Genomic DNA, 25,979 nt, shown 5'->3' with positions numbered 1-25,979 from the left:
TGCTACAGGTGGTGACCACGCTGGAGCCCTTTTCTGATCGTCTCATTTTACAAAGCCATTTTCATCCTGGAGCAAAACCGACGGAGCTGTCCAAGGTAGGAAGCCCTTCCTGCCTTCAGGAACCCGAGAGACTTAGCATGCAAGGGAAAACGCTTTTGCAAGCTATCTGGATGTCAGAACAAGTCAACCTCTGCACTCTTTGAAGGGATTCACCACTCCTGCACTGGATGGAGGGAAAAGCTCAGACTGTGTAGTGGGAGGTAGGGGCGAGAGACAGGTCATTTCTGGCCGCAAACTCCCTTCCACGGCAAAATCAAACCCTCCCAAAATCAGCAAGGGATGGAAAGTTGTGTAAATGGCAACAGGAGAAAGCAAATTAAAAGGATGTTTCTGGGGTGGGAGTGCCCGTTACAAGACCGCATCTACTCTTTAATCCAATGGATTAACAGCAAACAATTATATTAAGTGAAAATAATGAAGAGTGGGTGTGATGGGACAGAAACCCACACTCCCCATTTTCTTTTTCTAAATGTAAGATATATAAACATGTGTATGCAAACCAAGGGACTCAACCCAACCTTCTTGATTACCCAGAGCACTGTAGTTACCCATCTCTCATTAGAGGTTCAAAATCTTTTACGCCCTCTCCACAGGGTCTGTCTTAGGCAACACAAAGTGAAGTCCATGGGAGTTTTGCCTGAAGAAAGACTGAATGAGAAGCAATGGTTTGTTTCTTCTTTCACGTCAGCTTTACATGGAAACAACTCTGGACTTTGGTGCAATTCCTTCTGGCTCCCACTGGTGTACATGAGAGGTGAATCAGACACTCAGGGCGAGTTCTGTCCTTCGTTTATACCACTATTTGTATGTGGTGGATTTGTGTCTGCAAAATCAGGAGCAGAAGAACCTGGCACCAAAGACAGCCCTTGGGATTTGGCCCACAGTTTGTTACTGAAGGCAAGCTATCACAATAACTTACCTAGAGGAGAAAGAGACCAGCTTGTGAGGCTTGCTAGAGCCAACGATCATTTTTCCTGGAGAAAGCTCAACAAGAAATGTGCTAAGATTTCGCCCAGCTATGGGTGCTGCATTTGGGTTAGCATGACTCCATTGCTACCCAAGTCTCATCATCTTTCCTTCCCAGAGCCCTGGACAGCTCAGGTGATGTCAGGCAAAGTGTCAGGCACTCATTCTAGGTAACAAGTTCACTCATGCTTGTACTATTCGAAGCATCCAGGTGTGTCTTAAGTGTGTATTCTGTAGTAGTATTCTGTATTCCACAACAACTATGACATTGCTTTTACCTAGGTTAATGTGGTTTAACAGACTACACGGCTACATCACTGCCCACTTTTCCTGCTAGCATGAGGCCTGATCACTCACCAGCTGACGGCGCTAGCGGTTAACTGCAGGAAAAAGGTTTTTTTTTAATTTCCTAACTTTTTCAGAAACTATATTCTTGATAATTAATGCAAGTGTAAAAAAAAAAAACAACCCTAAACAAGTAACACCCCTCCAACAATAAAAACCAAGCAAACAACCCTTCCCAGGTAATGAACACTGGAATACACTGCGCTCCAAAGGCATCTCATTCTGCCACATAATGTTCTTATCCCAGGGAATAAGGTCTGGCACAACCCGAGGCTTGGGGAAAAAGAAGGGGGAATACATTTCAGACTAATTACAAGTAACCCTAAAAGTTCTAGATAAGAAAAACAGTTTATAATTACCTCTGTTGAGTGAGGCTGAGCTGTTTATATCTCCGGTAATAAAGGAAGACTCGGACTGCTTTCGAACGGTGTCATTCCACATTCTCCGGATCCGGCTCTGAAGAGGGAGTGAACCACAGCAAGTAATGAATTTTTAGCAGCTGCAGATAGATTTCTTTCAGCCTCACTAAAGATGCCTCACTTGCACACCTAGAAGATGAGACTTCTTCCTATCCAGTTGTACGTAAACAATTTCTGATTGGTTAGAACCTGTCTACTGCATAACACACACTTCCTGCCTGGCTTGAGAACATGAATTTGTATCTCCAATAAGAAAGTGCATCACAGGATACCATGTCGTTTCTAAATTAATTAATAAACAAGCAAAACAGACCATGCACAAAATAACCTCCCCACAAGATATTGTTCTAGCTGTGCTGAATGATGGAAACTAACTCACAGAAAATAGCATGAATGCATCTAAAAATCCCTTGTTGTATATTGATTTATATCTTTTTTTTTTTAAATATACTGGAATCATTGTTTTATGTTTTGGCATCTGTGGATGTGCTCAAGTTTTCTAGAGACTTATTATCCACTGTGGGGAATGCAACAAAAAATACAACCACAAACAAGGGAGGTTATATTCCCCCAATGAAAAGCATGTGACAATTTTGACATTTACGACACAGCATTTTATTAAAGAGGTCTTGTTGTGATAGCCAAGATTTAGTGGCTTCTCTTTAGTCTTCCAGATGGGTCATGGGGCATTTTTTTACCTTCGTCACACCTCCCCCTGAAACTTGTGCTTCGGAAAATCTACTGACACATTTCTAATGCACTACACAGCTACAACCAGACCCAGTTTTTCAGAGCAACTCATCTCCTCGTGAAGCCTGTTTTCCCTTGAACATTTGGCCTTTTCTTTTAGGTGCCTAAAGATGGACGCTGGTTGCCTTTGGAAAACCCAGTCACTAAATGGGAGGCATTAGGTGCCGAGGTGTTTTGAAAATCTGGCTCCTGATTGCTGGCTGCTTTTCTCCTCATTCCTCTGGAGGAAGAGGCTGGAGGAGAGACATTCCTCAACTGCATTTCTGCAAGTCAGGAGGAGACCAGGTGGCCAAGTGAACTCGCTGCAGGGCTGTACACCTGGGATGACCGTGCACAGTAGGATGGGAACAGGTAGCCAGTTAACCGGTAAGTATCACCCTTACCGAGTGATCCTTACTGGGTACTGGTTAACCGGTGCCTGGGAGCAGCCACAACCCCAATACTGCCCATTGCAGTCTGGTAAACGTGGACAGCGGCAGCAGAGCAGGTTCAGAGAATAGCCCCACCTGGGCAGTTTGGTAGATGATAAGCCTTGCCCAAAGAGGACAGTGTTATTCCACTCGTTTTGGGGGCGTTACGCCAGTGTCACCCTGGGGTAGCTGGCAGTGAGCGAATGAGGTCCGAGATGCACTCTGCAGTGTGACCTCATCTGTTGTGTGTGTCAAAGCGTCAGTGCTCCTCAGCGCATGAGACGATACCGCTGCATCATGGACTCTGAGCACGCCTGGAGAGCTCCCTGAGTAATATGCATTAGCCCCTAGACCGGCAGTGAATGGAAAGCAGATGCTTCCATTACCAACCTCAATCTCAAACACAATCCTACACAATCAAAGGTCTTGCTCCGGTGCAACGGATGAAAGGCAACACCCCCCTTTCCCAAGGCAGAACTGTGCCCATGGGGACCACAGACCGCTGAAGTCCGCCTAACATCCCAGGTGTGACACTGCAGGTCAACAACTCCACCGCATGGGGGACATCATCCACATACCTCCAAGGACAGCGAGGAACCTAGGGACGAGCTTAAAAAACAACCAATGGTCTGGTAGCACTTTAAAGACGAACAAAACATGTAGCTGGTATCATGAGCTTTCATGGGCACAGCCCACTTCTTCAGATGACCGGAGTGTTGGATGGCCAGAACTAAAATACTAAAATACTGTCAGTACTCAGCCTGTCTAATTGCCTACTAATGGTTCTTATCTACCTCTTTTGACTATCCAGGCTTTAGGTGCTTATAGACTATGTGTTTTTCCTGTTTCATTCCAGCTCAGCTTTCCCATGGATATTTTTATACTCACTGCCTCTTCTTGTTTCCTCCCTCCCATTTTTTTCCTTCTCCCCTATTTATTTTAGTTCTGGACATCCAACGCTCTGGTCATCTGAAGAAGTGGGCTGTGCCCACGAAAGCTCATGATACTATCTACATGTTTTGTTAGTCTATAAAGTGCTAGCAGACCATTTGTTGTTTTTTAAGTCTATCCTGTACAGACTAACTCGGCTACCCCCTGAAGCAAGGGACGAGCATAAGGAAGAGACCCGCTCTGCCCTTAGCTCTGACACAGGCTAGATGGAACTTGTTCTGCACTATGGAAATGTGAAGCCTTTGACTTCTAAGGAATTTTAAAGGAGTTAGGCTTATATCCGCCACCCTCAGGTTCCTTGAAAAGCCCTGCTGAAAACGCCACAAATAACCCATTTTAGTCACACTTTATATTAAGGCTCTGTTCATAAACAGTTTATCAAGGGTTAATGGGGCCCTAAGCAGGACACAGACTTGAGATTAGATGAAGGTTTCTAACCATTAGAGGAGTGAAGTTCTGGAACGGCCTTCCAAGGGAAGTTGTGGGGGCTAAAGATCTATCTGGCTTCAAGATTAAACTAGATGGGTTTATGAAGGGGATGGTTTGATGAGATAACATGATCTTGGTAACTAATTGACCATTCATTATCAGTTGGAAATAGGTCAATGGAGGGATGATAGGAGTTACTATAGAGAACTTTCTGGGTGTCTGGCTGGTGAGTCTTGCCCACATGCTCAGGGTTTAGCTAATCGCCATATTTGGGGTCGGGAAGGAATTTTCCTCCAGGATAGATTGGCAGAGACCCTGGAGGTTTTTCGCCTTCCTCTGTAGCATGGGGCACAGATCACAGCTGGAGGATTTTCTGCATCTTGGGGTTTTCAAAGTATTTGAAGGCTTCAATATCTGAGATATAGGTGAGAGGATTATTCTAGGAGGGGGTGGGTGAGATTCTGTGGCCTGCACTGTGAAGGGGGTCAGACTAGATGATCATAATGGTCCCCTTCTGACCTTAAAGTCTGTGAGTCTATGAGCAGAGTGTATTATAGTTATAAATATTTCAGTATAAGGTGCAATGGATGGCTACGAGGAGAGCTGGTCAGGGACTGTCCAACTAAACGTTTTTTCACTGGAAAATGCCAATTTGTGGGGAAGCCAGAAATGGTTTGCGAAACAGCGTCAGGTTTTTCTGAAACAACTGACTCACAATATCTTTGGTTAATCAAGCTGTGAGAGGTTGTTGAGCAGGAAAATGTCAATATTTTGAATCAGACTTCTTGTCCCTACATGCACACTAACAAAAGGATAAAAGAACAACCCTTGCAATGGAAAGAAAACATCATTTTGGAGTTATCAAAATGAAACTATTTGATTGACTGGAACTGATTTTTTTTAACAAGTTCATTTTTGGATTTTGAAAAACGTGTGAGACTTCAGACAGAAGAAAATGCAAAATCTCCCACTCAGCCCAACTTATGAGTCAGAGAATAAGTATCCGTTGGAGTCTATGTCCCTGGATTTACCCTGTATTAAATCATCTAGTCATCACTTACTAATCCTTTATATTATAAATACTTTTATGAATGGAAATTTCATGTCAAGAGTGACCCTATTAATATTCAATTATTCCTGTTGAAGAAGCTTGCTGAATTTCTTGGGCGTAGCTGTGCCTGATCATTAATGATGATGTTTTGGAGTATCTTTGTAGGGAAGATAGTTTATGTGGTTTATCTTCCCCTGCAGCTGGTATTTTGCTATACAAATATTGAAGGTTCCTAAACAAGCCCATGTCATTTCTCTGTAAAACACTCGGAGACAATGGGACACGAATGTTAAATATATGACTTTTGATACTTTCTCTAACCCAGGAGGCTCATTATCCACTTTCTGCAGTAATTTTAGTGATGAGTGTTGCAATGTTTCTCTGAAGTGCAGCATTGCCAGCCTCAGAGACCAGGGCCTTCTGCTGATACCGAAAACAAGCATAGTCTACAAAGCGGGCCATCCCTGACCACAGATATTACGTAATCCAGCCTGGGAATCCTGGCAGGCCAGGAAAGGATCTGTCCATTACTGGCCCCCCAACCCGACCCCTTCCTGCCGTTGCCCTGCCCTCTCTCTCCCATGGCACCTCGTCCCCCTGAGGATGTGGTTTCGGGGATCACTAAGTGGCATGGCACAGTGGCAGTGGTGGCAGGAGCATGGGGAAATGGAGTACACTGGGTAGACATCTGCACTCTGCTTCCCTGCCGCTCCTGACACCAAGGGGAGCGTGGCCACTACTCACGCTCCAGGCTCTCCCCAGCGATCTCCAAAGCCACGTTTTTGGAGGACAGGCAGGGGTGATGGCAGGAAGGGGCAGGGATTGGGGGCCAGTAATTGACAGCTTCTCCCTGGCCCACCAGGAGTGCTGGGACAGATTGCACCCCGCCCCCAAGATGGCCTGCAGGCCAGGATTTTGAGACCCCCTGGTGTAGTGGAATCTTCCAAGCACCAACCTGCTCAAGTGTCTCAGCCTTAGTGTGGAGGGAACGCTAGAGGGTTATGTCCAGACTGCACAATTCACCTGGGTGTCTGGCACTTAGGTCTGAGTTAGCCTAGCCTGGGTGCAGGAATGGAATTCATTAGAGCGCTTTTAAGGAAAGAGCCCAAGGTCCATCAGAACCAATAGCAATGATCTTTGAGAACTGCTGGAGAATGGGCGAGGTCTCAGAGGACCGGAGAAGGGCAAACATAGTATTGATCTTTAAAAAGGGCAGGAAAAAGAACTCCTGGGGGAATTCTGCACCACTGGGTCATGCAGAATTGCGCAGAAATTAATATAGTGCCCATAGAATTTCCCTTCCCCCACAGACATGGGCTGCAGCGTTGCTGGCCACCACTAGGCATTGATGGACCCAGCAGAGCCCAACTCACACATATAAGATACTGCTGGAGAGAAGGGAGAGGAAGCTGCAGGATTTTCATTTTTCTGCGGGGAAGCAAAGAAATCTGGAGGGGACATAAATTCTGCTGATGGGCAGGGGCACAGAAAGTTCCCAGGAGTAATAATAGAGCGTGATTTTATGAAGGTTAGATGCAATTAACATAAGGTGGGTGCACAGCTGGTTGAAAGACCATACTCCAAGGCCGTTACCAGTGATTTGCCATCAAACTTAGAGGGTGTATTGAGCAGAGGTGTTGACTTGCCTAATGGAGTGGAGAACAGACATAAGGAATCTGTGGATGAGATTAAATTGGGAGAGGTTGCTAGCACTTTGGAGGACATCATCAGAATTCAAACCAACCTTGATATACTGGAAAAATAGTCTAAAATCAACCTGATGATAGTTAGGATAACACTTCAGAAGGAAAAATCCAATAGACAACTGCAACATAGGATAAACTAGCTAAGTCAGTAATGCTGGAAAAGCTCTGCTAATGATATTGCATCACAAACTGAATGTGAGTCAGCAATGGGATGCAGTTGAGGAAACGGCAAGCAATCATTCTGGGATGTAGTATTGGGAGTGTTGTACATGTAAGACATACTAGGATAGGGGTAGTCAGCAGGCAGGCCACACACCCATCTGGACCACCAGACACTTGCGACCAAGCAGTAAAAACCTTCCTATTCCATCACCATCCATGCTGAGTGTGTGCAGTCCCTCGCAAATGTCGGACTACAACTCTTGAATGACACCTTGGAAAACTTAAAATAAATAACAATTTGCTTCCAATGCAACATACATCACTAATAATATTTTTCTGACAGGTTATAAACTGTTATTCACTACAGGTTTCTTTCATAATTTAATAGGTGAACTGGCAAATATAATTAGATCCTTCGGTAATACAGCATAAGTGTGTGTTCGGTTTCTCTCGATTACAGAGTCAGCTACTTCATTTTATATGAACTGTTCTTCATAAATCAACCTCTTTACACAATTTCGGGAGTAACATGCCAAACACTCAAACAAAATAACTGAATTTTAGATGGAACGGAGCATAACGAAGTTTAGAAAATAAATAACAGTATTTGAATCTCAGCTGATTCTTTGCAGAGCTGCATAAACCAGGGAAACTGAATAAACCAACAGAATGATTAAGACAACTAGTGGCAGAAAGTGTTAGAGCTCAGCGCCAAGCCTATATGAGATTACTAGCGGCTCTGGTTTTATTAATCAGCAAGAATGCTTTGTTGGGCTAGCACAGTAACCTCATCATATAAAACTCACATTCCTTAGTCTTGGGGAAGGAGACAATCTTTGTTTTCACTTCAGTTCATTTAAGACCTGCGTAAGGGCTGCAAATAGCAATTACAACCTAAGGTCACCAAACTATGCGCAGTTCAAAGCTGTCCTATCTGAAGGCATGGGGCTCAATCCTTTTCCTCCTGACATTGGCATAAGTCTGAAGTAGCGATGTGAATGGTTAAGTGGTTAACTAGTAAGCATCACTCTTACCAGGTGATGCTTGCTAGTTAGTGTTAATCGGCATGGGCCCTCTGCGGGCTTGGCCCAACGCACTACAGATGGGGCACGCCAGCCCTGCAGGGGCAGTCCACACCTGTGGTGTCCAGACCAGCTGGAGCACCCCCCTTTCAAGTGGTTAACCGTCCAAACAGAACGTTTAACTGTTCAACTGATTAAACAGGACTTTATATCCCTCGTCTGAAGCAGCACCTTTGGCTTCTGGTCAAACTGCTGCAATTTACCCTCCCATCAGGGTGTGGCCCACGACATTCAGAAGGCAAAGAATGAGACAAAACTGAAAATCTTTGTGCTCCTCAATTATCAAATCTGTTTCGAAATCAACTGATTGCCCCCACCACTTCTAAGAGCAACCCAAGCCTCCTCAACTGGCGGATTGTTGCAGCACAAAGTGAGGTTTCCATCTAAGAGGATTACTCATGTCTACGCCCCCCCACCCCCCGTCCCGTGTATGGGACTATGTTAGCAGGAAGGTAAGAAAGATTCCATTCCATTCGGTTTACCTGCGAGCCTGTGGAGTAGCGTCCAGGTGTCCGCGATCCAGATGTTTTTCCTGAGCCAATGGAGCTCTCTGTACTTTTCCCACTACAGCAATGTGTACGCAGGCATTTTCCATATTCTTTACGTACCTAGCCAATTAAACAGTAATTTCCATTAGTGGGTAGCTCCCTCTCCAGCCTGAGACTTAAGATTTTGAACAGTTCCCCGCCCCCCGGTGATTCATTAAAATGCAGCTGTTTCTGTGCTTTTAGAAGAATTCCATTACACCTTCCCACCGTGTTCTCCTAACACATCAGCTCTACATTTATGATGTCATAAGGGACTGCTTTTTTTCTGAGAAAGCAATTCACTGATATCAGTAGAATTTAGCTACCTCTGAGGCACATCAAAGAAGCAAGAGAGAAACTAAAGACATTCTATTTATGACCGAAAATTAATATCTTTGTAGATTTGATATGAACGGGCATATTGGCTCATCACAGCGCTACAAGTTATTGCTTCTGGCAGGGGACTAGGAAGAAAATTACAAAAAAATGAAACATATAAGAGGAATCGATTCCATATAAATATATATAAAAATTTCAAATGCTAGAAAATTGTGAAACTGACAGTCTTTGAAATGAAGTCTTCTGTGTGCAGACCAAGTGGGAATGGTGCAAGCGTCACCCTAAAGCCCCATCATATGACAGAAAACACTGAGAAGGAGTTAATGGGGTAATTTCTCCAGCACACTGCATGAGCGAGGCCCCCTGTTGGCAGAAATGAATATTGCTACCCTGACTTCAATGGAACGAAACTGACATCTCCCCACTATGCACTGCAGAAGTCTGGATCGTAAGTATAATTTAGCCTGCACGTGCATAGAGACCAGGGAGAGGCCAGAGTGAAAATGGGTCATCCGCTGAGCCGGTTGATCTCTGGCTGTGCCACAAATGTGAAAAAAGGCCACTTTACTTCTCCGCAGGAAATGTAAATGCAGTAGGAAACCAGCAGAGGTTACTCTGTGAGCACTCTGTTCACTGCTATCTGATTAAATCTCTCGCGCTGGTCTTTCTATGGGCATTTCAGAAACCTATCTGCAAAACGATTGTTTAAATAGCAGATTACAGGGTGTTTTTTTTTAATTAGGCCCTTCCATAAGACCTTGAGACAAACACAATACCATGAGTGCCCAATGTGCTCTCAAGTGCCTAATCAGTCCTTTGCTGAGAGAAAATAATTCAATTGCTTTAATTAGCCACCAACCGCTTCCCACTGCAGCTATGCACTGATTTTCTAGTCTCTGACAGACAAGAAATGTTTTTCCCCCTCTAAACAATCCCTCTCCTAACCTCTTGGATTGGGCAAACAGATTCCCAACACCAAGGGAGTGGATTCTCCTCTCTCCTACATTGGTGCAAATTGGTAGTAACTCTGCAGAGATCAACAGCAGCACACTGTTGTGAAACAACATGCAAGAGGAGAGATTCTGGCCAAAGGGTGTGAAAGAGGCCTCTTGGGCTGGAATGGCTGCAAGGCCATGAAGCGGCACTGGGCTAGAAAAGCAAGAGATCTGGGAGTTACAGCGACTGGGTGCACAGGAAACACAGAGGAAAAAGAAACTCAACTCCGTCACACAAGGAACCACTGTAAGTCTGACTGGAGTCCTTAGGGAGTCAGACAGCACAGGAGACTCAAAGTACTGAGAGCATAAATGGGTTTAATGGGGAAATAAGGTCCCTGTCTCCCCAGAACATACAAAAAGAACACAACAAAACACCAAAAGAGCACAACCCACATCTCAGTGAAATTAACACCTAATGGGACAGATCTGAAAATTGGCCTTTGGCTGCACCCACAGAGGCAGATCCACGGGGCGCTATGCATGGAGTAAGTGCTACTGAATGGGGGAAAGACGCTCCAAAATAAGCAATGGAGCGCCAAGGCTCAGAAAACATCCCTAGAGAGAACTGCATGGAAAGCTGTTCCGGGGCAGGTCTACACTGCACACCAAGCCTGGTTTGGGGAATGGCTCCAAGGCCAAGTCCTGCTGAGACTCGGGTCCAAGTCCTGCCATTTTGAAGTGTGGATGCAGCTGAGTCAGAAGGTTTGGGTACCATAGTAGGGCTGTGGTAGAGCAGCTGTGAGAAACAGGCCGGGGCACTGGGGCAACCTTTAGCATGATGCTGCTGCTGGAAACCATGTATTTGGTGGTTGTTATTGCTACTTCCAGCTAGGGGCTGCGGCAGCACCCCCAGAATCCCTAATTCCAGCCCCACTGTATCTGGGTCCAGCAACTGTAACTCAGATTTATAATGCAGCATAGATACCGAGGAAACGTCAAGCCCCCAAACCCTGGTCCCACACACCCGGGTTTACAATGCCATATATACACCCAATAGGAAACACACAGAAGTTTAAATGCTTTCCCAAATAGAGGACAAAGAAAGGAGGAAAACAGCAGACCAATAATGGTTCCCTCCTGCCCAGTTGGTGGTGTATGTAGCCCAGTAAGGGCTCAGACAATTGCTAGAAATATAGAGCAGCAATCACACACAATGAAGTTTGCACTCTTAGATGCCCTCTCGTGGCCAGCCTGGGGAAGACAGACAGGCCTTTTGGTCTTGGGAGACTTTGGAGACGTACTGTGCTTGGAATGTAGTTGCATTGTTTGTCACTGTTAGCCAGCTCAGAGGGTCCTATGTACAGTAATGGAGCAAGTAATTAAGGAATTCATCTGCAAACATCTGGAAGAAAATAAGGTGATAGGTGCCATCCAGCATGGATTTGTAAGGAACAAATCATGCCAAACCAATCTGATAGCTTTCTTTGATAGGATATCAAGTGTTGTGGACAAGGGAGAAGTGGTAGATGTGGTATACCTAGTATTTAGTAAGGCATTTGATACAGTCTCGCATGAGAGGGCATCTAAGGTTAGATAGACATCTCTCAGGGATGGTGTAGACGGAGCGTGGTCCTGCCTTGAGGGCGGGGGGCTGGACTCGATGACCTCTCGAGGTCCCTTCCAGTCCTATTATTCTATGATTCTATGATATTCTTATCAATAAAATAGGGAAATACAACTTAGATAGGGCTATTATAAGGTGGGTGCATAACTGGCAGGATAACCATTCTCAGACAGTAGTTATTAATGGTTCACAATCATGCTGGAAGGGCATAACAAATGGATTCCACAGGGGTCTGTTTTGGGACCGGTTCTGTTCAATATCTTCATGAATGATTTAGATGATGGCATAGAGAATATGATTATTAAGTTTGCAGATGATACCAAACTGGGAGGGATTGCAACTGCTTTGGAGGCTACGTCAAAATTCAAAATGATCGGTACAAACTAGAGAAATGATCTGAGGTAAATAGGATTAAGTTTAATAAGGACAAATACAAAGTACTCCACTTAGGAAGGAACAATCCATTTCACACATACAGAAAGGGAAGCGACTGTCTAGGAAGGAGTCCTGCAGAAAAGGATCTAGAGGTCAAAGTGAACCACAAGCTAAATATGAGTCAACTGTGTGACACTGTTGCAAAAAAAAGCAAACATGATTCTGGAATGCATTAGCAGGAGTGTTGTGAGCAAGACACGATAAGTCATTCTTCCACTCTACTCTGCGCTGATTAGGCCTCAGTTGGAGTCTTGTGTCCAGTTCTGGGCACCACATTTCAAGAAAGATGTGGAAAACTTCGAGAAGGTCCAAAGAAGAGCAACAATAATGATTAAAGGCCTAGAAAGCATGAACTATGAGGGAAGAAGACTGAAAGAACTGGGCTTGTTTAGTTTAGAAAAGAAAAGACTGAAAGGGGACAAGACAGCGGTGTTCAAGTATCTAAAAGGGAGTTACAACGAGGAGGGAGAAATATTGTTCTCCTTGACCTCTGAAGACAGGATATAAGAAGCAATAGGCTTAAATTGCAGCAAGTGAGGTTTAGGTTGGACATTAGGAAAAACTTCCTGTCGGGGGGGTTAAACACTGGAATAAATTGCCTTAGGGGGTTGTGGAATCTCCAACACTGGAGATATTTAAGAGCAGGTTGGACAGACATCTGTCAGGGTGATCTAGATAGTGCTTTGTCCTGGTGTGAGGACAGGGGACTGCACTTGATGACCTCTCGAGATCCCTTCCAGCTCTAGTGTTCTGTGATTCTAACACTGAAACTCATGCAGAAATCCAATGCAAATGCAGAGAATTGTTACAAGGGCATGATCCTGTCATCCCTGTTTGCTCTTTTGGACTGCAATAAGCAGGAGTCCTCTCCATTTTATGTGTAACATCCACAGATGGTAGACTGTACAAAGCCTAACATGGGACAGATTGATTCCTCTTACTCCCGCTGAGTACGTATGGCTTGAGGCCCAAGTCAATACGACTGCCTGTGGACTAAGGGTTAAGGTTACGGGATCACAGAGAGTCATTTACTAAATAGTCAATTGAACATTTCCACGTACACACTGTAATAACAAAGGTTGGGCTCTAAGTCCTAGAAGTTCTGTTATGTTCTCCACTTTTCAGTGAAAATGCCATTGGTTCATTTCAGCTAATTCCCAAATTTTTTTCTCCTCTAAACGCCACGGGATTTGGTCGATGCCAGTTATGTTTCTTTAAAACTTCATCTGAGGCCATATAGCTGTTTAAAAGTCACTAAGTAACTACACTACTCTGAGTCTGTGCTGGCAAAGCATTGAGGCATGTGCTTAACTTTAAGCACATGAGTAACTCCCATGAGTTCTTCAGATCCTATTTAAAATAAGGTATGTGCTGACATGTTTTGCTGAATTCGGTCATTATCAATAAAACAGTAACAACATATCATGTGACAAAGGCCAAACATCAATAAATGTTTGGTGTATGAATATATATTTACAGGTCTACTTAGTTTTTTACTTTCATGAAATGCTTGAAACCAATCTATACTGTGCAGTAATGCTGCAGTATGCTACAGGAGATATTAAATAGCAGCTCTAAACTTTTAGATCAAGATTTTCAAAACTAGTAGGCTAAAGTTAGCAATCCCCAGAACATTTAATGTTCCTTTGGCCACTGCAGATACTGTCAGTGCCTAGAGATGTTTCTAAGATCTGTGCTCTGTTCAGCTGACTTGTCTCTAAGATAGTCAGCATCTTCCTGTGTTTTATTATTATGCATGAATGTTGAAAAGTTTCAGACACAAATCTGGAATGTCACTAAAGCATTCAAGTCGGTTACGATGAGTGCTCGAGATGGAGAAGGAGGACAAGAAGCAATGGGCTTAAATAGCAGCAAGGGAGGTCTAGGTTGGCCATTAGGAAAAACTTCCTAACTGTCAAGGTGGTTCAGCACTTGAATAAATTGCTAAGGGAGATTGTGGAATCTCCATTAATGGAGATATTTAAGAGCAGGTTAGACAGACACCTGTCAGGGATGATCTATATGGTGTTTGGTCCTGCCATGAGGGGAGGGGAGTGGACTTGATGACCTTTTGAAGTCCCTTCCAGTTCTAGTGTTCTATGAGTCTATAAAATGACACGGAACAAAAATCTGACTCCCACGTTTCTTTCTCCACTTGGGAAGCATGATGATTTAGTGCAGCTGGTCCTCAAACTGCTTCCAAACAGCTTGCTGGCCAAAGCTTTACTTGGGCTACCTACCAATTGCAATGCAATAAACTGAGGGCGTGTTCCTGCACCACGCCCGTGGCGGGAATACTCATTCACCTGAATGGTGCAAGGTCAAGCCCCAAATCCTGGTGCATTGAAGTCAATGGGAGTCTTTCCAGTGACTTTAATAGGCTTTGGGGGTGGCCCATAGGAGAACATGATCAAACTTTAGTAAGACCCCAGTCCTCCATTGTTATTGTCCAGCCATACTGGTCACAAAGCAGGGGTGGGCCCGAATTTACAAGTGCTTGCACATTCTTCTCTATTGTCAGTGGAAAGAGAACCTGGCCTCATTAGACAAGAAGTACATTTAACAGTGGTAGTAGAAATGTATTGTTAAGAGCTTTCGTGTCCCTTACTTTCCTTGGTGTACAAAATGGACCTAAATAAATGGCCCATGACTTTTTGGAACAAATAGTTCATGTATCTTGCAGTGCCATAGCAAATGTCCGGCTGCAGAATTTGAAAATCTTCCCCTTAAATAATAAACAAGGCTGTTCCAGTTAAAACAAACACCTAATAGATGTTATCCATACGCACACAGTTCCCAACTGTTTTCTTGCGTTAAGCCAAGAGACACAACCTCATTCTTCTCTCATTTATGCCCATGTAAATCGGAAGGAATTTCACTGATGGCTCTCTCCAGTGATGCCAATGAAGTTGTCTGTGTAACACCAGAGAATCAAGCCTCTAAAATGTGAACAATTCTCAGGGATATTACATTCTCCCCCCAAACGACATGCTGTATTGCATTTGCTAATGGGCTCGCCAACTTCCTGACTGCTGATAGGCCAGAGCCATGCCTCTCATTCAGCATCTCTCCAATGTCCAATCTAAATACGGCCTCATTATGCAAACAGAAACAAGTCTGTTCAATAAAAATGCAAGGCACATCAGTATCCATATAGCGTGGTTGTTAGGCAACGAAATACCCTGTATCTCTCCTATGAAGCACAGAATAATTGGCCTTACCTTTTTCTGGAGCACACAATGGAAAATGAATATAAACATTCCCTGCAGAGAATTGAAAATGGTGAAGAGATACGCCATGACGACTGTGCTTTCATTAATATACATAAGTCCAAAGGCCCAAGTCAGTCCTAAGAGGCAGAGTAAGGCTATTGCACCTATAACCCATGACCTACGGAGAGAGAGAAAACAAATATAGAAAGGTATTAGTCTTTGATCCATAGAGGAATTAGCACACCTACTAATCACACTAATAATCTGCTATCGTTTTAGCAGAAGAGAAACAAAACATCCGAGAGCGCCACAAGGAGATTTTTTTTTTTATTTTGACAAAAGCACTTCTCAAATTCCATGCACTTTATTAATCCTTGAGCTTGAGGAGAGATACGAAAATGAAAATGTTATGGGGACAGACATGTCTCTGATCCAAAGCGGCTCTGCACCATAAACTCTTTTTAATGCAGCAGCAGTGAATATGTAAATGATATGTAGATGCAGTTTCTGCAAATGGCTGAGAAAAAAAACAACAACCACCCCGCTAAAACAAATCCCAGTAAAAATGTGATTCTTAGCCCCCACTGGTCTCGCTGGTGAAGTTGGATTAGCTTCTTTCTATGCTCCCAATTTAAAATGAAGGTACCTTTATTCCTGTATTTTCCCTTGTTTCCAATTTGTCGGCAAACTTTGCCATTGACGGTTAAAACAACTGCTTAAGGTAAGGGCCCTAACCATTGGATATCGAGGCTAGCGGGCATGTGTGACTTCTATTAACTCAGTGTAAGGCGGGCTAGGACCGCCAAGCAGGAAGGTCAAGGTTCTCTCATGAGACACTGAAACTTTAAATGCTAAGTCTCATGGAGGGTCGGTCGATACCCTTCTCCAGAGGGGTACCCAAAAGACAATGAGTGAAGAGCAGGGTAGGGAGCAGAAGGGGACCCAGTCCAGTCTGGTGCTCTGCTCCAGCACCCACTGAGTCATCACATCAACTTCCCTGGATGCCAGATTGGACCTTTACAAGCATGCTACTGTGTAGGCATCGTCTGACCTTCCGCCTAGTGGCCAAAGTGGGGAGTACAGAAGTAGCAGCCTCATTTGATGATCATTCTTAAGCCCAGAGGCCATGTTTCTCTGTAGCTTATGCTGGTGTAACTCCACTGAAGTGAGTGGGATTCAGCATGTAAACCTGGTTTTGGTATGAGCGGACTCCGAGCTGAAAGCCTGCCCAGACCTGCTCACGCGCCACTCACATCTCTCCTCTTTTTAACTCCTCTTGGAGAGAGGCTTTGGATCGATTTCCATGAAGTACAGAGCCCTACACCATCATGCTTCATCTCCTCTGGGCCCACTCTTTACATCGGTCCTGGCATGCGATAGCTTTGGGCTCTCTGCTACACACAGAGGAAAGACTTCAAGGATCGAGGTCCGGAGAGTGGGGCGTGAGCTTGCAGTCTGCCTAATTTTCAACCTGCTGAGCGACTGCGAGCTTGCAAAAACTCGGCTAGACTTAGAATGGACTTAGGTTTACATTGTCCTAAAGCAGTGGGTCTCAATTTTGTCCTGTGGCCCATCCTATACAACACCAACCTTTCAGCAGACCACCAGCCAACCACTCGTGATGACCAAATGGGGGCAGGAGGAGGTTGGGGGATCTGGCTGAGAGGTTGGGTGCTGGAGGGGGCTGGGGGCGAAAGGGTCTGGCTGGGCAGTTGGGTGCAGGAGCGGCCTGGGGGTCGGGGTCTGGCCAGGTTTCCAGCCTAGGGGAGCAGTGGGGAAAGTCTCCAGGTGAGCAGTTTCCTGCGCTACCGTTGCCCCCCACCACCGGGAGGGGGAGTGGCAGTGTGCGGAGCCAATTCCTTCCCTTGTGAGCTGGATCCGGCTCGCAAGGCTCAGGGCTCCCCACGCAGCAGGAAGCCAATTTCACAGAGGCTGAAGCACCAGTGAGGGCTCCCTGTTGGGTGTGGGGGAAATCACCAAGCCTGCAGCCCCAACCTGCAAGACAGGTGAGTGGTCCGTGGACCACACTTTGAGAACCACGGTGCTATGGGGAGGGGAAGAGGAGAGGAAGAGAGAACGAGCATCTGGGCGTGTGTTGCAAAGGAGCTGGTGAAATATCCTGTGAGAAAGCCAAGTCCTTTGCAGCTGGGAATGCACCAGCCTTCACTTTGAACCCCTGTGCTTTTATTAGGGTTTGTCCTAAACAGTAGCATGTTCTTGTTGCGTTAATGTTTCTTGTTGTTTTCCTTTAAATATTAGAAAGAAAATATAGTATTATTTTCCCACTGAAGTTCATAAAACGTGCTATTTATCCAAGAGCAGCTCCCTAAGGAAACTACTTAGATTTTTTTTTTAAATAAAAATACCCCTATTATGTATCTAGCAAGCTAGAACCAGCTCCTTTTGAAGTATTTCCAGTCAATTCTGTGAATAAATATTTAGCACTATGCTCATTAAAAATGCCGTCTCAAAATCCTTCTGAAAGGTAGCCCATTGATAAAATTTAAGAGCTTGGCTCTTTTAAATATTTTCTCCCACCAGCAAGAAGGCCACATTATGATCTTAATTGCAAAATCAAGTCATATTTACTAAAAATAACAGAGAAGCAAAGATTTGTCTCCAGTTCTTATATATTTTGGGGACTTAAAAATGACCCACATTGTAATTAAAAATTGTCTTATCTCCAGGTGCAGCCAGTTTTTTAGTCTGAGTGCCACAGACTACAAAGGGGAGTAGGAAAGAGTGAAACAATTTCTATAATAGCAACAGAAAGATGTAATCTTATCATCTGAAAGGAATCTTTGGGTTAGAGGAGACACACAGCACAAACGGTATAATATACGAATTTCTGATGTAGAAAACAGCTCTGCGAGTAAAGGGGGTGAAAATATCATACAATTGCTCCACCCCGTATCCTTGAAAAGATAACTGAAAATGATGAGAATATGAGAATGGTACTGGAAAAATGAACACAAAGGACTCTTCACCAGAAGAACAAACTGAAAGTCTATTGCAAAGTTGTTACGCTTCCATTACACTAGTTTTTCTCTTTTTTGTTTGCAGGACAAGAAATGTTGCTATAAAGTGTATAATTTGTATGCTTCTTGCTTCCTTTTGTTTTAGCTCTTTGTACAGACTTGTATTTCTGTGACAAGATTTTCATAGTCTTTTTTTCCAATTCAATTCTAAAAAAAATGGAAAAACAAAACATCAAATATTGGCCCGAACGAAAGCCTGAAATTGGCAATTTGTGACAACTGAGCCTTCTCATCTTTAAGGAGACATTTTTTCCAGGCTTGCCCAGAGATTGAACCTCCATTAGCTTCAATAGGACTTATGTGGATTAATACCCATGCATCACTTTTAAAATGTACCCCTAAATTGCATTAAGAATTCCAAGGCAAAGCCATCCTTACCAACCCAGCGCACATGATGCCCAGAGAGACACGGCATAATGAAAGAAAAAAGCTATAATTTGTATAACAAGTCTGTACTGCAAGAGATTGCTTGAACATTTGCAGCAAATAAGGGTGATGTCCAATCAAGAATTTTGAAGCAGATAAAGTAACAATTGTTTGGCAATACATATGCAGCGTGTTTACTCTGCATCGAAGCTGTATGCCTGGCCATTTTCCTGCACAGTTTGCTCTTCTGCCTCAAAACGTGAATGACAGAAGCTTTAATGATTTTTCAATATTGATCTGACAGCTGGCTCATGAGACCACACTGCTAAAAGGGATTTATCAGCCATTCAGGTCATTCTTACTTGATGAAGGGTCTGTTATCCTCATAGCTAAAGAATGCATAGACAAAGACAAGAACACCAACATTAGAATATATAAGGCCAGAAAGAATATGTTGTAAGAAATAACCAAAGCTTATTACCAGCCTACCAAAACTAACGTCACAGCTTCCTGCTCAGGTGTGTCCACCAGACACCGACCAGACAGTTTTACTCATCAGAGGATCTAAGCAACAATAACTGTGAAATCACTTACGGAAAGCAGCCCTCACTTCCTGAGTTTTGCAGCTCCCCATCTACAGCAGTTTCTGTTGCTTATAACATTTCAATTGACTTAGAAATCTATTTAAAAAAATCATTGCTGTCTATGGAGGGCATTAATATAGGAAATCTAATGTAGTCATTCTGGAAAGCTTTGATATGTTTAGATGGTAAACTTCACTGCACCTTAGGCATTCTTTGTCCAATATATTAGGATGTACTATGGCCGCCTTATCTTTTTTATTATTTGTTTTTTCCATAATTGTAACTCCCAGGTTCCCTACTTATGAGTCAGACTGTGCCATTATCCTCTTTTAAAGATAATGGCATTAGAATTGTTTAAAGCCCTCTCTGCTGATTGCAAGGAGACAGGAAAGTGTTGACCTATTTACTTTCATTGTATGCAGGGAGGGGGAAACGTTGTCCAGCCAAACAAGATGGAGACGCAACCTCATGGTAGTCAAACACAAATGGTCTAAAACTGCCCCTTTGAAATAAAAGTTCTGCTGCCCTTGGAGTACGAGATTGTTAGCAGCCATTTTTCTAGTGGACGCGCTTCAACCCCTAGGACCAACTCTGTTCATAGTTCACAGAAAGAAGCCCAAATCTCTCAGCCTCTCCTCATAAGTCACATGCTCCAGCCCTCTAATCATTTTTGTTGCCTTCCACTGGACTCTTTCCTTCCTGTAATGCTGCCAGCTGAGTACACTGGAATGTCCCTCTTCTCCTGTTGGTGCCTTCCCCTTTGGTGCCATGACCTCTTGCTGCAGCTGTCACTGGTACCAGAGAGGGTCGTGTCCTTCCCGATGAGAGCTGTGCTGATGTACATGGGTATGTCTGTCCGGTTAAGGCCTGCCTCGGTCAATGTTGGTATCAGAAATCTGATTCCGCATTACCAGAGCACAAAAAGAAATACCCCACAGTTGACCTGCTGGAGTGATGCCAGCACTGTTGATTGTCCAAGAACTCTTTGATGGAGGAGAAATTCCGCTCAGCAAGACCTTTCTGTAACCGTGGGGCATGGAACCTCCCTTCCCAAAATGGGCATTCTGTGCAGCCTTGTGAGGTCCATTCTTGCTCTCATTTATACCCATAAATCGCTCTGGGCACCCGTGGGGGCAGAATTTGACCCTTTGTGTGGGATTTTAGCCCCACATGTCATGCAAACTGTGCTGCTTTGTTTCTCTCACACATAATATGTGGCTGAGTTTGTGTCATGTATGCAGAGGTGTGGCCTCCTCTCTGCCACGCCACAGCTGGCTAATAGCAGCTCTACCCCCTGCTGGGCGGTAAGCTGAGTGCACCAGTGTGGCTGTCAGAAGTTGGTGGGTGGAGGGTGAAGGATGGACACGTGTTAGCAGCGCTGGCCATGCAAGGCCGAGAACCACTCCGGAACGTCCAGCAGTTTTGAATTCCCACCAGAACAGCGGGTGATCTGAGGGGGATCTCGTTGACAGGCAGGATTCCTGCCCTTTCCCGATCTTTCCCTGGTGTCCATTGGGAGTAACTCCAGGAAAGCCACTCTCAAAATCAGATTTAAGTTGTATGTCTTTCAGTTTCGCTGGGTACCTGTGATGGGGCTGGCACATTATTGTTAAAGGTTTAGCCTTCAGAAATGATGCTAAGTTATTGTTTTGTATGTGACCTTTTGTTTCTCAACATTTTGTGCACCTTGAACCTTTACTAACACATTTATTGTTGAGTTCACTATAAAGGTATCTCACAGCCGTGGGATTAAGCTAGCTGCTCATCCGGAGTCGAATCACAGGAGCTGGTGCCTACAAACTTCTCTTGGGGATAGCAGATTTGCTATCTCTCTCGAGTGTTCAACAGAGAATGGACAGGCACAGAGCAACATTTCAAAGGGGAATGGGGACCAGGGTGCATCTAGTGCTCACCTCTCAGATATAGTAAAGACTGGCCTAGTCCAGAGGAGATTGCTTAGGTGGGTGTCTGGCTGATGGTGTCAAGAAATTGACACCCAGTGAAGCACAAGTACTTCTGCCACTCACAGAAGGTGGGGTTACAAAGGAGACTGAGTCATGGGTATCCTGAAAAGCATCAGAACTTCTAACATCTTCCCTGTTGTTAATTATAGATTTTTATCCCACACACAGAGACCATAGTGCCTAGGACCCTCCGTGGATAAGGACACTCTTATTCATCCTCTCATCTAAACAAACAGTGCCAACACCTTTCTGGTCTGTGGTTCACTCAGAAACCAGTTTACGCTTCTACTCATTTTCATCTCCAGTCTCCTGACCACCTCTATTTCTGCTCTATGTAGGATGTCCCAAAAGTACTTACATAAAGCATAAACTGTATTGACTTAGAGTATGTCTACACTGCAGCGTTTTTCTGGAAAAACTCTACCTATGCCCATACTGCTATCGCGTTCTTTCAACAGAAAGTAGAAAGAACGGAGGGGTGTTTCCGGTAGCGGTAATCCTCATTCTACAGGGAAGAATTTTTCCAAAAAAGCTTTTTCAGAAAAAGCTGTGTGTGAACGCGGAAGAGAGTGTTTTTTCAAAAGAGGAGACCCTCAGGAAAAAGCACAGGTGGCCATTCTGTCCACAGTAATCACAATTTAAATGTGAGAGAGCATCCAATTACTGTGGATGCTCTTTCAAAAAAAGCAGATCGTTTTTTCATTGTGCTTTTGCTGTGTGGACGCTCTCTTTCAAAGAAGTTTTTCCGGAAGATCTCTTCTGGAAAAGCTTCTTCTGAAAAAAGCCTGCATTCTAGATGTAGCCTTACGCTCCTCTTCAAATCCCCAAATCTTTTTTGACCCGAAATGTAAGAGGGCACATGGACAGCAGATTCCAGCCTGTTAAAGCAACACTGACAACCTCAAAGTAATACAGGAAGTAGAGACAAACTTCTGTGTGCATGTGCCACTAGCAAGATTATTAAATCTTGAACAAACTTTTGTAAGTATTCAGTTATTTTAACTATTTATACCGTGTGCTTGCTTTTTTTTCCTGGAACAAAAACAAATGAAATATATTTTAATGGTATAAATTTCTACTGACCTTATTTGATAAAAGGCCAGGGTTCTTTCTAACATAAAATCGCGTTTTTCAGCCAACTTTGATCTAAAAGCATCCCATTAAAGTAAGACAAATAACTAACAACAGATGCTAGCATTCTTGCAGCTGTACGCGTCATGGTTTAATCATAGGTACCTCTAATTAAAAATACCTCTGATGTTTCAAAGCATTTTCCTCTATTCCTCAGACCAATGACAGGTTTGTAAAACGTGGACAAAGGGTCCTGATACCACATTCCTGACTCATATGGGTAGTTGCTATGCACAGAAGCAGTCTGGTGAGCAAAGATGGCAGAAATGAGGCCTCAGTGAGTAGAACCTAACTTGGCTTCTATAGTGCGGTCAATGTTGCACAAAGCACAGAGGTTGTGCACGCTCCTCAAAAATGATTTGAAATGATGTGTATAATTCATTTTCACAGCAAGTGATTAAACTGCAGCTTCCCTGCGACGGGAATTCCTGTCCTCAAATACTAGAAGGAACTAGAAGAAAACATGAGGTTATTTTCCATTCGTGTCTGCTGTGGGATATGGTACATGTGTTTAATTGATTGAGCCAACTTCTGAAAATCTACAGCAAGTGACTTGAAGGCCAGAGAAGCTCCTCGCACAAAACAAATGTGTTCTCTGCTAATTAGTGAAGGAGTGTGTTCATTCTGAAAAATCAATAGCCAGCAGTAAGGGACTACTTAAAGAATTTGGCTCCACATATTGTGACAAAGATCCAACATGAATGGCTGGCCTCGAGCCAAATTTTCTAATTTAATTCCTTAGACCACTAATGTATGTCAACTGGATTTTCACAGAACAATTTCCTCCACTCTTATTTTTCAGCTACGATAGTGCCACAGTCAGCAACAAGAAAAGATGCCCTTTTCAGTTTTCTGCCAGCCCCTCAATGCTTCCTTGGCTTCCCCATTCTGATGATTAAAAATAACTCTCAGTAGCTCTCACTGAAGCACAAAGGGGAGGCCAAAATCCATGCCCTCAGGCACTGCCTCATGGGGTAACATATTGTAACAGGGTCAGCACTCACCTCACATGAACTGTCCTTGGTTCTGCCAGCCAGCCACACCTGACCTTCTCTCTTTTAGTTCTGGGCGGCAAATGAGCTACCTCTAGTCCTGCAGCTTCTTTAATAGTCCCTCCTGGCTTGTGATTGGCTGGTTCTTCCATAGCCGCCCTAGCCTTCTGGAGGACTTCTCTATGGCCCTTTTGGCCTAGCCCCATTGCACTTATATTCAGTGCTTCCTTTGTAATGCAAGAGATACAGGGGCTCACACCATTTTTTTTACATGCATAATGGATGCAGGAAGCTAAGAGGTGCCAGGCCTCAGCCCTAGCACAAATTAAGCACCACCTCTCTGGAATAGCTGTTACTGGATTAACATGGCCAGAGTCAACAGGAAGGGCGAGATCCTACCATACATAAAAGACAGAGAGAAAAGGTAGATTGTCTGCTCTTCGGAGAGCCCACTGGACATATTGTGGGGTAATACACCCATCAGCCTTGTGCCCAGAGGCTACAGCAGGCTAGCCAGTGGTGCAGGTGAGTGGGGAATCTACCCAGTCTCTGAAGATGTTTAAATAGGGTAGCAGGCTGCTGGTCCTCGTACCATGAAGGCCTTCTCTCAGGTAGGAGGGATGGGTACTTTTGTTGGGGGAAAGCAGGTCAAGGAGCCTGCGAGGAATGAGTAGCTACAGAGGAGGAGCAAAATAAGCTGTGGATAATTCAGGTAAGATCTGGGACCCAGTTCCTCACTACTCCATAGCCGGGCAAACCAATTGCCCAGTGGGTTGCATGTCGTGACCACGTCACACTGGGAGCACCCCATGTCACAGCGGTCTCAATGGGAACACAAAGGGACGGCAAAGGGGAAACACAGCTATGAGTTGCTGAGTGGTGGTCAGGACCATTTTAGCCTCGTCTACCTGTAATGTCTTTGCAGCCCCGCTAGAGGATGGGATCCCCAAAAGTGCCTATTGTTATCATACACTCAATTCCCATTGGCTTTCAATCCCTTACACAGTCTTGCAAATCTCACCTAGATAATATCCATCACTCTTGGCCACTTCCTTAGCTCAGTCATGCACAGAATTTCAATCAATTGCATTGTTTGCCAGGTTATATCTTATAACATCAGACCCAATATTCCCTTTTGTTTCAACAGAAGGTTGATGGGAAATATCTGGCCTGTTTTCTGAGATTTGTTCTTAATTATTGTAATTGAAAAGAGCAATTTTGTTAAGCTCATCTAATTTTCTGTAAGTAATTAATTGCCCTCAAAATTGCTTACCCTGTTTATTTCCTTCCTTCTAATGTTGCAAAGTTGTACTGTAATTATTCAAAACACAGTAAAATATAACGAGGTATCTGTTTCCGCATGATACAGATCCAATAAAGACTCTGGCCACATCTGCATTTTTGAAGCAGAGCTTTGCAGATAAAATACTAAATCTGTGAATTTTTAGAACAATAATCTTGACAAACAGTTTCATACCAAGGCCTTGGGTATTGAATATCTTACAGGACACTCTCTCAATCGATAATTATTGATTTTTTTTTTATTTTGGAAGGAAGACACCTGTCAGTGGAAAAAATAGTGTTTCTTCTAGCCATTCAATAATAATGGAGCCATCATGAAAATGATAGCTAATCAAGCAAAAAAAAAGAATCTGATAATCGACTATTAATAAACAAACATTCCATAAAAAACTTTAAACTGTGCCCACCAAGAATGGACAAACATGATGTTGCAATCAATGTTACCATCTGGAGAAAAATACACAAACATAAATGCAATCCTAGGTGGGTTTTTTTAATTTCAATGACATCAAATATTAACACTTTTCCTTTCAGGTGTTTGCTTCCAAGCCAACACACAACATATTTGGTTGTTAAGAGTATGCAGAGTTTGCACTTCAGTTTGCACATATGCAGCAGTGGAGAGTGTATTTCTTCTGGTTTTGCCTATTCGTGATTTGATCATGCAGGGATGTACATGAGAGTGGCATGGGTCTACAGGGCTGCTCAGCATAGTGCTTTGCTATGTCAGGGTACGGCTAGACTGCAAGGCTCTATCGGAAAAAGATACACAAAATGCGCTCCACATTTTGCGTATCTTTTTCCGATACTTTTGTCGGAAGAGGGTTTTCCGAGATTTGGCCCGTGTAGACTGGAATGAGGAATACGGGGGCTTCAGAAAGAGCGTGTTTGCTCTTCTGTAAAAAAAAGTGGAAGAGCAAACATGTTCCCTGGACATGGTGGAGTTTTTTCAGGATACCAGAGGTCTCCCAAAAAATCCCCGCAGTCTAGCCATACTCTTAAAAGCAAAAAGGTATAACATGCTGTTGGTGAAACTTGTGAGAGCACTATGCCAAAATGCATTTTACATTTTAGGAAACATGCTCACCCAGTCTGACCTGCACAACATGGCCTGGACACCCTCAGCCCAGTAACTACATCCATCTAGCAGAGGGTCTGTGGTTAAATGAGGCAAATAATAGCAACCCAAATGTGGG

General features: G+C 43.9%; 1 protein-coding gene and 1 long non-coding RNA gene across 20 annotated transcripts in view; one reads left to right on the top strand and one right to left on the bottom strand.

The window, feature by feature from the left end:
- ADGRL3 (adhesion G protein-coupled receptor L3) overlaps nucleotides 1–25,979 on the bottom strand; it is a 635,479-nt gene that overhangs the window by 58,597 nt on the left and 550,903 nt on the right. For all 18 annotated transcript variants that reach the window (XM_075929235.1, XM_075929232.1, XM_075929231.1 and 15 more), the window contains 3 exons: nucleotides 15,416–15,584; nucleotides 8,814–8,939; nucleotides 1,731–1,827 (listed from right to left, as the gene is read on the bottom strand). In XM_075929235.1, coding sequence (XP_075785350.1) covers nucleotides 1,731–1,827; nucleotides 8,814–8,939; nucleotides 15,416–15,584 — 392 coding nt within the window. The remainder of the gene's footprint in view (nucleotides 1–1,730; nucleotides 1,828–8,813; nucleotides 8,940–15,415; nucleotides 15,585–25,979) is intronic.
- LOC112546581 (uncharacterized) overlaps nucleotides 1–25,979 on the top strand; it is a 337,205-nt gene that overhangs the window by 270,102 nt on the left and 41,124 nt on the right. The window lies entirely within an intron of this gene.

Source organism: Pelodiscus sinensis, chromosome 5 (genome assembly GCF_049634645.1).
Source record: "Pelodiscus sinensis isolate JC-2024 chromosome 5, ASM4963464v1, whole genome shotgun sequence".
Lineage (NCBI taxonomy): Eukaryota > Metazoa > Chordata > Testudines > Trionychidae > Pelodiscus > Pelodiscus sinensis.
The sequence above is the reverse complement of the archived record's forward strand: the minus strand, read 5'-3'. Positions and strand labels throughout refer to the sequence as shown.